The 13,347-nt window shown below is 41.9% G+C and overlaps 1 protein-coding gene across 1 annotated transcript in view; it reads right to left on the minus strand.

Annotated features, from left to right (window-relative positions):
- The window catches only part of dnah3 (dynein axonemal heavy chain 3), a 40,986-nt gene that overhangs the window by 1,151 nt on the left and 26,488 nt on the right, over positions 1–13,347 (minus strand). Inside the window, exons 44-60 of the mRNA XM_061230458.1 lie at positions 12,809–12,932; positions 12,404–12,560; positions 11,190–11,333; positions 10,412–11,078; positions 10,151–10,316; positions 9,807–10,023; positions 9,428–9,610; positions 8,691–8,889; positions 6,414–8,555; positions 5,651–5,876; positions 5,263–5,507; positions 3,890–4,006; positions 3,594–3,751; positions 2,383–2,550; positions 2,026–2,168; positions 1,644–1,848; positions 558–695 (exon numbers count right to left, since the gene is read on the minus strand). Of these exons, the coding sequence (XP_061086442.1) occupies positions 558–695; positions 1,644–1,848; positions 2,026–2,168; positions 2,383–2,550; positions 3,594–3,751; positions 3,890–4,006; positions 5,263–5,507; positions 5,651–5,876; positions 6,414–8,555; positions 8,691–8,889; positions 9,428–9,610; positions 9,807–10,023; positions 10,151–10,316; positions 10,412–11,078; positions 11,190–11,333; positions 12,404–12,560; positions 12,809–12,932 (5,399 nt within the window). The remainder of the gene's footprint in view (positions 1–557; positions 696–1,643; positions 1,849–2,025; positions 2,169–2,382; positions 2,551–3,593; positions 3,752–3,889; positions 4,007–5,262; positions 5,508–5,650; positions 5,877–6,413; positions 8,556–8,690; positions 8,890–9,427; positions 9,611–9,806; positions 10,024–10,150; positions 10,317–10,411; positions 11,079–11,189; positions 11,334–12,403; positions 12,561–12,808; positions 12,933–13,347) is intronic.

Raw genomic sequence — 13,347 nt, forward strand, 5'->3', positions numbered from 1 at the left:
ACATCACAAACCATGTGACCTTGACTCATCTGCTGTGCTAGAGGACAAGCTGCCTATAAAAATGTATTTTTCCGCCAAAAATATTTTTTTAATCTCCGGTCAACTACAAAGCACATAAATACAGCGATAGCACAGATTCATTATGGTTCATTTCTGCAAAGTTTTTGGTTGCTCAAACCGAGCTGATCGGAAGAGAGACGAGTCATTTCTTCATTTGCCAATTATTACCCACCAGGGATAAGAAAATGTAAGGTTGTCAACAGAAAGTAGAGCAGATCTCCAGCTAGTTAGTAATGCATAAATCAAGATAATTAGTAGGATTTAAAGTTATAGCGAACTAGGCTATGTTTTAGATCTGTGTTTTCTTTTGTTACAGGCACCATCGTAATATATTTTTTAATGGATGCCATGTCATCTGGCCTAGTTTAACCCCTGTGTTTTACCACAAAAATGAATGAGTTTCTATGGCCACTTGTCCTCCAACACGTCATCGTCAGGGAAATTATCACGTGATTAAGAACGATCCATACTGTATACAAAAGGCAGGTTCACCTCACCTCAAATTCAAAGCCAATGTAATCGATTGGAACGGTGTATTTCCGTGCAAAATTCTGTGACACCCCTGTTAGGAAAGATTGTGTGAAGTAGAACCCAGAGAGCCAAAAGACATTGGGTGGCCCATTGTCTATCCAGTCCTGTGAAACAGAAAATAGGATATTCCAGTCACTACATATACATTCGTTAGGTTACATGTGCAGTGATTCACAGCTAATGATAACCCGGGAGGCATGGACTTAGCTATTGCTGTTATTTCATTTACAGTGGGGTGCAAAAATTTGGGCACCCCAGGTTTAAATGTCTGTAACAATGAATCTATATAATCGGTAGCAAACCTCTGGTACAGAGTTAAATGAGACCTTTCTTCAAAGTTGAAAGCAAGATTCCTTTTTATTTTCATTTTTTACTTTTATAAATGATAAAACAAGGAAAAGGGCCCTGCGCAAAAGTTTTGGAACCCTTTTGGATTATTCTTTGTTGTTACTTGTTACTTTACTTTTTAAAAAGATGATTACAAAGGCCCAGACCCAGGTGATTTACTCGTTATGGCTTCAATGAGTCAGGTGATATATAATTCCTGGGCTGAACTTTTTAATCGGAAGTAACTCCATGCCTTCTGAAGTATCCAACTGCAGTGGCTGTTCTGTCTGTTGTTAACAGCCATGGGTTCCTCTAAACCAGGGGTGTCAAACTGAATTCCCCCAGGGCCACAGTGTCCTTTCAATCAGCTGTCAATTAAGGCCTTGAGAACAAGGTGCGTGGATCAAAAACTTGGCTTGTTGTGTAGCCTGTCGCGTAGCGGTCAAGGTACATGACTGGGACACACAATCTCCAGTGTAGCCAATATAAGATCCGCAAAGCCGTTTGGCCTTGAGCAAGGCCCTTAACCCTGCATTGCACCTGTGCTCTAAACAAGGATGTCAAAATGAAGTTCAGGACTTTTTCTTAAAGACATCTAGATGAGACACAGCCATTGGCAGTTTGTCATCTTTCTGAACAGATGTTTTTAATATTCTACTTAGAAAATTGACCTTTTAATTGTTTACATATAGACAACAACTTAACACTTGAATTGCATGGATTACCTGCAGAAAATGCAACCGAGCTAGGAAATCGGCCACATAGCTGCCCAAAGGCTTCAGTGAAGGGTAGGACTTGGCTGCCCACACGGCAGGTACTTTTCCCACCAGCATGCTGTTGAAGACATTCTCCAGCTCAGCTGACATTACCACCTGTCCTTTTAGTGCCTTGCCAATGTTTATTAGACTGCTGCGCACCACTTGAGTCAGTCTGTATGGAGAAAGGGGCAGTCGTCATCACAGCATTGAAAAGAAGCCTAAGATTAGAACACACCAAGTCTAGTTGCAAGTGATCCCTCATACACTAAAAAGCTAAATTATAAACAAATAAAGATAAACGGTGAGTTGTCTTGCAGTAGTGCACTCCCTCTTTCTGTATGGAGCGTACCTGTTGAAGCGGATAAGCTCCTGTCTCAGCACTGTGTTCATGGACTCCTCATATACCACAGGATACTTTTCTATCACCATCGCCATGTCAAAGTCAGCTGGTAGTTTGGATAGAATGTCAGCTGCCAGTTCATCCACTATTTCCTGAATGTATTCAGAATGAGAAGTTTGGCAATTGTGTTTTTAATAGAAACTGTTCATAAAACGAACAAAAAACTTCACCTCTCAAAGGTAACCTATCTACCAGATGACCGTCCCTATGAAACAAATAGGTTTAGTTGTTCCATTGATTAATTGAAACTGTAATTAAGAAATGTCGACTCCTAATCCTAATTAATTTATGCAAACACATCCTCACCTGGGGTGACTTGGCCCCACCTCCTGTCTGTCTGGGCAATGTCAGCAGCACTCCACTCAGCAGCTGATTGGTCTCCTGGTTGTCCTTGGTGATGTCAGCATTGCTATGAAGCCCAAACACTCCAGGGTCAGCACTGATGGGCAGGTTTCTGATATAGTCAATATAGGTCTGAAATGGAAAAATATTAAAAACATTTTTCATTATCAATTAAATTAACAAAATAAATGAAAATATATATTAAAAAAGACCTTTTGTTAATTGGCTCCAAGCATGTGCTATATGATTAAATTGTAAAACAAGAATGTCATCTACATCTACAATGTTATCAGTGAGGTCGCTCTAACACGGGGGTCGGCAACCCTGGTCCTGGAGAGCCGCAGGGTGTGCTGGCTTTCGTTGTTACTTGGCATTAATTGATCAATGAAAGCCGTTGATTGCACAGTTAACTCACCTCACCTGGTTTCTTGGGTCTGAATCGGTTGCTTATTTTAAGGTGGAGACGAAAGCCAGCACACCCTGCGGCTCTCCAGGACCAGGGTTGCCGACCCCTGCTCTAACACCTTAGTATTCTATTCTAGTATTATTATAATTATATCTTATTGTATATACAGTATATTTAGCATTTTCATATACTATATATGCATTCAGTGATTATTAGGTAGACCTGGACAGCAGCTTGTTAAAAGTACAATAGGTAGTTTCTGACTTCTTCTTGGTCAAGGTAAAGGTACTATTGTACTTATTGTACCTATTGTACCTATTGTACCTTTAACCACATGTTAATTCTGTGATTCCAAATCTAAAATTGTGGCAAATCCAGTCATAATGGGTCTTGGTCCCAAACGTTATGGAGGGCACTGTATAACTTTGTGTGTGTTAGAGAGAAATAAATAAATAAATATGGAGCATAGATTGAACATCAGTATATGAGTGGAAATAATTTGTGGTGAAACATGAATTAAGTAATGGGAAAATAGTGGAAATGTTATCTTCTCATTGCTGCTCCTGTTAAATGTTGTTGGAAAACAGCTTCAGGCAAGTAACACATTTTTTCAGCAAAATGGCTGCGGTTGACGACTTCCAGGTTTTGCGAATACTGTGGGACAGTATGACATTGGTGTGGGAAAAAAAAACCTTGTCAACTCAGAGCAATGTACACAGTCCTCATTTAGCCACTGACATTTGATTAAAGGTAACGCAAATCAACTCACTTCATAGGGACCATGTAGAGGAATGTAGTACACATCTCCGTCAGACAATCGGTAGCCCTCCCGCACAACCAAATCCCTGCTGTAGAAGATGGACAGCAGAGACAGCAGCAGCCGTCTGTCTTTGTCATCTGTGACTCGCCCACCGTAGTTACACTCACCTGAAAAGATGAAAAACAAAAGACATGGGTGAATCACAGAAAAAGTGTACAGTTCTAATTTGTGGTTTGTCTTGTTTTAATAAACAGGAATTTTTTCTGACAAGGTGACAACATTGTTGATGGTTCGAGAGAGCTCACCTGTTAGATAAGTCAGTGCCTCCAGAGGAACCTGTTCATATTCATCAAGAAACATCTGGATTTGCCTCATGCTAATTCGAAGATCAGACTCATTGAATTCATAGGGGATGTTCCAACCTGAGGAAAACATGATAAGTTGTTCAGTTTAGCAATTGGCAATTTCTTAAATACATTACCTTTTCAAGGTTTTAAATATCATACAATGCATTTGAAAGGGCTATGGATACAAGCCACAAATAATATGAAACGCATGACATAACAGCCAGAATACAAGGGAAACAAATGAAGACATGGCTGCCAATAAGACTTAAGGCTAGGAATATTCAACACAAAAACTATGTTTAAAGTGAGAGATAATGTCATAATGGTTGGCAAAAGTCGAAAAAGACAGGAAAATCACAGAAGCACCGAGAACATTATCTTGACCTATGCACTGACAAGGCTTCCAACACACAATGCATTAATAAATAGAAAACAACCAAATAGAAAATAATCTATTTGGTTGTTGATTCAAAGAGAATATTTGATTGAATCCTCAGCAGCCTGCCCAGTGGTACATGTTGTTAGATCACCATAGTTACAGTACCCATGGCAGGTATTAATGCATTGTGTGTTGGAAGCCTTAACTTTGGACTACACAGGTTAGCTTAATATATGTTTGCTAGCTAGCCACGTGACCAACCAACCATAGGTGACGAATTTGGCTAACTGTTCAAACGTTACAGCATGGTTGAAGACAGTTACTAGCTAGCTCTGCCTATATTGCTAGCTATGATAGCTATCCATCTAATTAATGTAGTGGTGGGCAGTGAAAGAGAATGAACAGAGATGTCCTGCCTCATGCCAGGATGTGTTAGCTCTTGATAGCTGCAAATCTGGAGGGAATATTACATTAAGGCAATGTTGTTTTGGAAGCTTGGCGGTGACAACTAGTCTGCTGTTGTTGGTTTAATGTATATGCTTTACAGGACTTAATAACATAGCTAGCTACCTAAATGTTGCCATCGTAGCTAACTTGATTAACGTTACATAGCTAGCTAGCTAGTCTGAAATCTTTCTTGGTCTTCCAGATCTTACCTTGACTTAAACTGTTCGATTTAACTTCCATTTTCTAACAATGTTTCTAACAGTGGAAATAGGTAGTTTGAAACATTGAGAGAGTTTTTGTAGTCTTCTGCTTCTTGGTGGAAATTAACCATCTTTATTCTGAAATCTGTTTAGAGGTACCCATAGTTGTTAACTCATTGAAGTCACAAAGAATCATCCAAAAGGGCCCTTTTCCTTTTTCTAAAAAAATAATTTATAAACAGTAAAAATGAAAACAAAAAGCAATCTTGCTTTAAAATTAATATTTTAGCCAGACAGAGTCTCACCCAGGGGTCCAAAGGTCCTCCTCTCCTGGACCAAGGCATGGAAGAAACACAGACCAAACAAAAGCTTCTGCCAGACTTCTTGCTTCTTGGAACTGCAGAAGAAGGAGGGGTTTGAGATGGGGTCGTTGAGGTAGGAGCGGAGCAAATTGGCACGAAGACCCTTTGGAGGCTCGTTGGTCATCTTGACTCCATTTTGCAGGATGCTGACAGGGAACTTGTCTGAGGGGTAACTTGTCAACCACAACCTGTGGGAGCAATATTATGAAATGTTACTAAATGAAATAAGTAAGGCTTGGCCCTCTGTACTTGAGATAACAGATGTAATGTTTTGAAGACAAGATATGCTTTGACTGTAATAGTGTCCTCACAGCCATTCTCCCATACAGACCTAAAGGTAGGTTTGGTTGTCTCAGGTGTAATTGTTTCCTCACAGATCTTCTCCAGGGCTGGCATCCAGCTGGTGGCAAGGTGGCAGTTCTGCAGCACCACCCAGGTACCTCCTTTGAGAGCTTCTTCAATCATCACAGCTGCAATAGGACCTTGGCCCTGACCGAGGGAGATGGTCTGAATCTTACTTCCTCCCATGTCCAAGTCGTCAGCAAATTTCAGCAGACCTGAAACCCAAGCAAAAGGGAATCTGGAATATTTGTGGAATATTTGTTATTATGTGCAATATGCAAAGAATAAAAAGGGGAATCATGAGCAGGAATACATAATATCTGTAAAGCAATCTGACTTCCCAGATTAAAATGAACACAAAGTAGGTATGGGTCAAAATACCATCCATCCATCCATCCATTATCTGAACCTGCTTATCCTGATCAGGGTCGCAGGGGGGCTGGAGCCTATCCCAGCATACATTGGGCGAAAGGCAGGAATACACCCTGGACAAGTCGCCAGTCTATCGCAGGGCACACACACCATTCACTCACACACTCATACTTACGGGCAATTTAGACTCTCCAATCAGCCTAACGTGCATGTCTTTGGACTGTGGGAGGAAACCGGAGTACCCGGAGGAAACCCACACAGACACGGGGAGAACATGCAAACTCCGCACAGAGAGGCCCCGGCCGACGGGGATTCGAACCCAGGACCTCCTTGCTGTGAGGCGGGTCAAAATACCAATAATTGAAATACCAATTCCTTACCTGCAGTAGGATCAGATCCAGGAGAAAGCACAAAGATTAAAGGTGAGCAGCAGTTAGAATCCTTGTAACTGCCTGCCAAGTCAAAGGTGGGTGGCTCAATGTAGGTCCTGCCCATGTTGTCTGTAATGAAGTCCTGCACAGCTGGAACCAGTTTATCAGGTCTGAAGCATCGCAGAATGACCATGCGATCCATCCCCTTTACATCATTCCAGTTGTCTGGCAGCTGCTCTTTCTCAGGTTTTCCAGAGTCATAGATCTGTTTCCACTTCAAAATGTTGTCTTGGACATGCTCATAAAGTCCGTTCAAGTTCTTCAGTTTGGATGAACGAACTATCTCTGACCAGGATTTTTCTGACAACCATTCAGGGGCAGGGTTTGGGTAGGGATTGTCCAAGGCAATCCCCCCTGTCAAGAGGAAACGCCACACCATGTCGTCCACCTGACCTTTGCCCTGCATGATTCCGATAGTGAGGAGCAAAGAAAAGAGCAGCTTGTCCTTCTCAAAGAGCGACCGACACACATTGTTGTAAGTACTGACTGTAAAGTTATCAACAATGTTCTTAATTCTAGTTTGAAGATCTTCACTCTTTAAGCTGTCAGCAATGGACTGGACATAGAGGTTGATGAACCAGGTCAAAGAGTATTGGTACATTGGTTCAATATTTGCGAGCTCCGAAATACAGAAGAAGATGATAGAAGAATGCTCTGCCACAGGCCGATACCCCATGCGAGTGTCATCAATCTCCTTTTCTGTAATACTGGCAATTTTCTGCTTTTCAGAAATCTCTTCTGACAGCACCTTGGAAGAAGAAAGGACTTTGATTGCTGTCTCATCTTCCAGAATATTTCCTTCAGAAGAGGAAAGAATCTCTAAGATTTTGCTCTCAATCTCTTTCAGTTGCTTATTGTTAGCAGCACTCTCAAGAATGAGCTGGTTCTTCTTCTCCTCTAGTTCAGGTTTCTCCTTTGCAGCCACAATCCCCAGAAGCTGGTCCTCCAGACCCAGTGGAGTGATCATAAAGTTCAGAAGGCACACTTTGACTGCAATCTCAGGCAGGTAGTGAGGGTTCCTCAGTCCAGTGGTCATATAGAAAAGGAAGTCATTGGAATATTCTATAACATTCTCTCCCAGCTTCATGTACTCTACCCCCTGCTGTTTAAATGTCTGCTTCAGCAACACAGGCTCCAACACAGCATCCAACTCTTCCCCTATGTTCTCCAGCAGGATGGGTGTGCCAAACTGGATGGCATTTTCCAGGGTTCTTACATAATTGCCATCTGAGAGCTTGATTACAGCAAGCTTATTAGCCTTCTCCATGTTTTTAATCCATTTGTTGGCCTGACCCTGAGGGTCTATCATTAAAGGCCAGCGACGGGAGTTGGACACTATGATACCGTTGTCCGTGGAGAAGGAGTCCACAGGCAGCCCAGCAATCTGCCAAGCTCGAATCATCACTGGATTCCCCAGTGTGTTGCTGAGTGTAAATTCTTCAGAGCATGGTATCTTCTTCTGCTGACACAGCACATGCCAGTCCCTTTGGCACTCCACACGGTAATCCACAGTGAAAGCCCCCAGATAGGCCACCATGCCGGAGGAAAGAAGCACGTCACCAGTGAGATTGGTGTACCGGATCCCAAGCACCCGGGCGGCTTCTGTCCATCTGTCCTTCTCACCACCAAGGCCACCAATTAGCTTCTCTGCTCGGATCAATTTCTGTGAGCACAGCTCAATGTTGTCTTCCAGTTCCTTCTTCTTTGTGTTCATAGCATCAAAGGTGTCATTCAGGTCCTGCAGTCGATCCTCCACCTCCTTCAACTCACCCCGCTTAACAGCCAGCATAGCCATTTGTACTGCTAGTTCTCCCTCTGCCTCCTTCAGGCGCACCTTCTTGGGGGCTACTACCTTAGCCACACGCTCGTATACCTCCATTGCACGTACCCACTTGCACAGGCCTTCACAGGCTGATGACACATTTTTAATAATGGACGGTTGGAATTCTGGGTTGTCAATGAACCTTTCCCTGATCTTTTTGATGTTGGCTGGTGGGATGTTGTCTTTATCAAATGCTTTCAGGTTGTCAAGAAACTTCATGTCACCAAGCAGCTTCTTGGATGACCCCCAGTAGTCCTCGATCATTTTCCCTGCATTGAAAAATAATAAGATAAATAAAAAAAATTAAAAGCATTATAATGTGTTGAACTTTAGTAAATAGTGAAATTGCTTCAATAATGTAAAAATTATAAGCAATGAAAAATAATCAAATTAATAAATCTTACCTGAGCCACCAGGGTCTGGCTTCCTCTCTGGTTTTATGCCTTTCATGACACAGATGGACTCCATGACCAGCTTGACTGGCCCAGGTGGGTTCTGCATTGATTTCACCACTGTTATGTCGGACGGTTTTAGGGTGTCCAGGGCTGACAGAGCAGCCTCTAGAGCAGGCATGGCCTCTGCTAAGTCGCCCTCACATTCATCCTGAACACAACACAGATGGAGAGAGAGAAAATGGTGAACCCGTCAAGAAACCAGTATACTCAACTAAGAAGATCAACATGTCTGTTTTCAGTAGGCTACTAAGCCTTCATCACAATCTAGCATTTAGTGCTAAGTAATTTCCTTCTTGATAGTTACAAACATAGTTATATCATAAATGCACAGATTATAAGTAAGTATAAGTAAGCAAGATGTAGGCTAGGTTCTGTGATAGCTATTTCACACACGTTATGCTTCATAGCTACTACCAACGTCAGGCATCAAGCAATTGTCCCCCACCCAATGAGATCAGAGGTGGGAACAGTGCATGTGGGTGGGGGACAACATGTTTACTATTTGCTTGTTTTATGATATAGTGGCGCTGTCCAATTCACTGTCCTGTAGTCCAGTACCAATCAGAAGTATTTGATTGAGTAGAAATTCCAACGTGTATTCAAAATATTACTTTCATTGCATAGAGAGTATATGGTCATAAAGTATGACGGTATTAAAGTGTCGCTTTCAGGCTCTGGATTGGCACCTTGATGGCTTTGGCTGCTGCTGCTGCTTCGTTGGCTACTTTTTCATCAGCCGACACTAGCTCTTTTTTAGCATCCACTTCCACTGTTTCCTTCTCAATCTTCACCATCATCTCGTCTGTCTCAGCCGATGTCTTTATTAACTCTGGTTGGAGGGCTGTCAGCTCCTGCTGCATTACAGACACCTGTACACCATGGGTAAAACGTTATTTACTTTAAGGTATGTTTCATGAGAGAAACATATGAACTGTGTTTTGTACACCTGTTTATTGGGTTCTGCTGAATTTTTTTTGTTCCAGTCTACAGTGTCTTCAGCAGACAACATGAGTAGATGATCTAATTGACAACATCAGGTGATTACATGAGGGCACTGGAGACTACCTGAGAAGCAGCAAATTCCAGTTTCTGCAGGCCCACCAGGTAGCGATTCCTCACAGTGTCCACCTCTTGCCGTTTAAGGTTCAGCAGTGTCTTGAAGGTGAGAATAAGCTCCAGATAGGAGGTTGGTGTCACGTAGTTATGTCTTCTGAGCCTAGAAAAGTATTCCTCTGAAAGCAGCCTCACCCTCTCCTGGAAGATCTGGCACATTTCCACCACCCTGTAGCAGACAAAGAGCAATCAAACCTTCAGGACTAGCAACTACATAGTGAAGATAATATAGCAGTCGTTCATGTACCATATTAGCTACTTATAAGGGAGCTACAATGCTTGAGTTTTGCACTAACTCTTTCCTGACGTCATCATCCATCTCCACCTCTTCCAGAAACTTATTAGCCACCATCTCTAGTGCATCTGTGGGCCAAGCTTGGAACCAGTCAATGGTGCAGCAGTTGATGAGGGAGGGGAACATGCGTAGACGGTTCCTGAAGGCATCCCCGATTGGACTCATTGCTACAATGACAAAGATTCATGTCACACAAAATATCAAATGCCTATATTGACACAAGTGTTTGTGGAAAGAGGAGGCAAATTAGATTGTGTGATACCTAGTACAATGTGCAGGTTGGCTTTGACACGGTCAACGAAGTAGTTGTACATGGAGAGGGGTGTGGCGTCAATCTTCTTGCCCTCCATGCGGGCAATACCCTGCATTTTCTCTATTATTTCTGCACGCTCATCAGCAGGGAAGATGTTTGGCACATCACCCGTGTTGAGCAGCATATTGGTATCCTCAACAAAAGCCTCATCCTTAATCTGACTATCATTAAACAAAAATACTGTGCTCTTTCCCTCGATGCCTGCCTTGAGCATGACCTTCTTTAAGTCGTCCCTCCAGTCTGGGATGCCATAGTTCTTGGTCAGCTCAATCTGGAATAAGTCATACTCATTTATAAAGGTCCCCAACTTGGTTGCGCTCTGTCTGCCTGAGCCACCGATGCCCACCAGCAGCAGGTGCCCGTTGTCTTGCTTCAGAACGCGACAGATGCGTGAGATATGCTCAATGGCAAACTTGAACATGACGAGTGACATAGGCGTCTTGCTGACATTGTTGAACTCTTCCAGGTAGTACTCCATCACTCCCGTGAGCTGCTTCAGGTCTGTGATCTCATCATAGGCTTTGGAGTCTGAGTCAGGTTTGCCATAGTCCCCAAAAAAGAGGTTGCGAATTTCCTCATCTGTTACCTTGCCTGATGGGGAGAGATGGCTCAGCAGCTAAGGAGAGGTAGAAAAGACAGTGCTGGTGTATTATCATATAAATACTCCAAACCCATTCATCCAGTTGATGTTGACCAATTGAAGTGTCTCGTCAAGCCAATTCCGTACCTTGTCAGTGCTTTGCTTGAAGAAGTCAGAGGTCCTTGCTTTAACAATTTCAAAGAATGTCTCTCTGTCTTCGTTGTCAATGAGACGGTCATAGAAAACTCTGTAAACCTCATGGATCCATAGTCTAATCAGTTTATCTCCCTCCTGTTAATAAACAGATAAATAATGACATCCATTAACTGCTTACTCTAAGTGAAGAACACTCAAGGCTCATTATTGTCAGCTTTAACCGATTTCCCCCGAAGAATCTATTTCCTGATTTTTGATTTTCTTATTGCTGTTTCTACGCCTTTGAAATGTTTTTGTAATTAAATCTATGATGGATTTGGTTCTCAAGACCATTGCCGTTGTTGGTAAATGAGGGTATGCAGCTTTAAGAGTGGGAATCTGGTGATTGGTCCGTGTGTGTATGTGAGACCGCTGGGAATGGTGAGAAAGAGTGAGTGGAGTTTTGCACCTGTTGTGTGTGTGCATTTTGAAAGTGAGCATGGTCGCGGAGAAAAGACTCCTCATTTCTGCAGCATTTTTACTCCGAGGTTGCTGACGAGTGAACGGCGCAGGTGCAGCTACAGCTACCTAGGTAACTATGATTAGCAACTTCGGCCCTGGAATCAATAAGGAATAGTGGTTCGGTTCCCCTGTGTTTCCCAACTACGGTTCGGAGACAGAAGCAGGAAAAAGTAATGCTTGTTTTGGCACCAGACATAAAATAAGGAATCCTTGTTGCTAAAACAGTGGTATCGTAAAATAATTTATACAAATAGAACCGTTAGTTTTATTACTTTCACTGTTAAAGGTACAATAGGCCATTTTGGACTCCTAACGGTCAAGAGAGGAATTGCAGCAACAAACACCTTCAAACCACAATATGCACTGTTTTGGAAAGTTGACAGTGACAGAGCCTGCTGTCTTTTCAGTATTCTCTAGTCAGAAAATGTTCGCTGAACAGGTGACTTTATGAAATGTTGACGTAAAGAGAAAAAAGGAACTGAACTGAGGAACTGAAACTCTGTAGACTATTTCTTATTATCCAATCGAAGAATACATATCTAGTTATAAAACGTTACCAGTTTGTTATCGGTAGCAACAAGCAATTTAGCTATTAGTTCGCTTGCCAAATTTTTTTTTTTTTAATAAAACCCGGATTTTTAAATAAAAAGAAACAAGAGCCTTAAGAACTCTGCTAAGGTAAAAGTGTCACTCAAGAGTCTTGCCTGAAGGTGGGTGTGCGGGCACAACAGCACTCCACGGATGACCCTTGTAAAGTCCCTGAGGTTGAAGATATAGTGGGATTTGGAGGGTGTTGGAAGGAAACATTCCATGGCGTCCTTGTACACAGCCATGGTGGCCTGCACCATGATCTTACCAAGCCTTAAAAACAGAAAAAAACCATTCAGTTATTCACAGTGAAGCACCTTATCTGTATTTGAAAGTCTGTTCATAAATATAGCTGTGTACAAGCTGCAGCTACATGATAAAATATTGTGAATAGTTTAAAATTTCAGTCATGCTGAGTTTTGTCCTTCCGGTGCCTGAAGCCTGGAAATGTGGTTTTTGTTTTTATTTTTCAAAGCCCACTAGGTTCCTGTGGGGAACGGAGGTCTTGGTGGCTTTCTCACCTAACAAAGGTTGCATCAAAGCCATTCCCAAAATGCCAGTCAGTGATGGATGTGAATATCTTGCTCAGAGTCTCATCGTCGAAGGAGTCAATAGAAATTATGTTCAAGTGTCGGGTGAAACGACCTTGAACAAGCAAACAAGTTCTCAAACATACACATATTGCTAAATATAATTAATATGACAAGTAATAACAACCAAAATGTTGTTTAAAGACATTTACCAGAACTGGGAAAAATAATTATATTTATATATAATATAATCACATATGTTGCAATTAGTTAACTTTTTGATACCTGTACTTCATTCTTTATCATGAAAAGTAACATTTCCCAAAATAAATGAAAAAATGAAAATTAAACAAAACATTTAGGACAGAATTTTGTATCGACGACGACTGAGGTCACCATAAATTAAGGTTATAATGCCATACTTTGTATTTTAATTGTAATGTCATTTAGAATTTCTTGCCACAGATAAGAAGCTATAGGGCCAGTTTCACAGACACAGATTAAGCTTAGTCCTGGATTAAATGGAGTTT

The sequence above is a fragment of the Conger conger genome, chromosome 2 (assembly GCF_963514075.1).
Source record: "Conger conger chromosome 2, fConCon1.1, whole genome shotgun sequence".
Classification (NCBI taxonomy): Eukaryota; Metazoa; Chordata; class Actinopteri; order Anguilliformes; family Congridae; genus Conger; species Conger conger.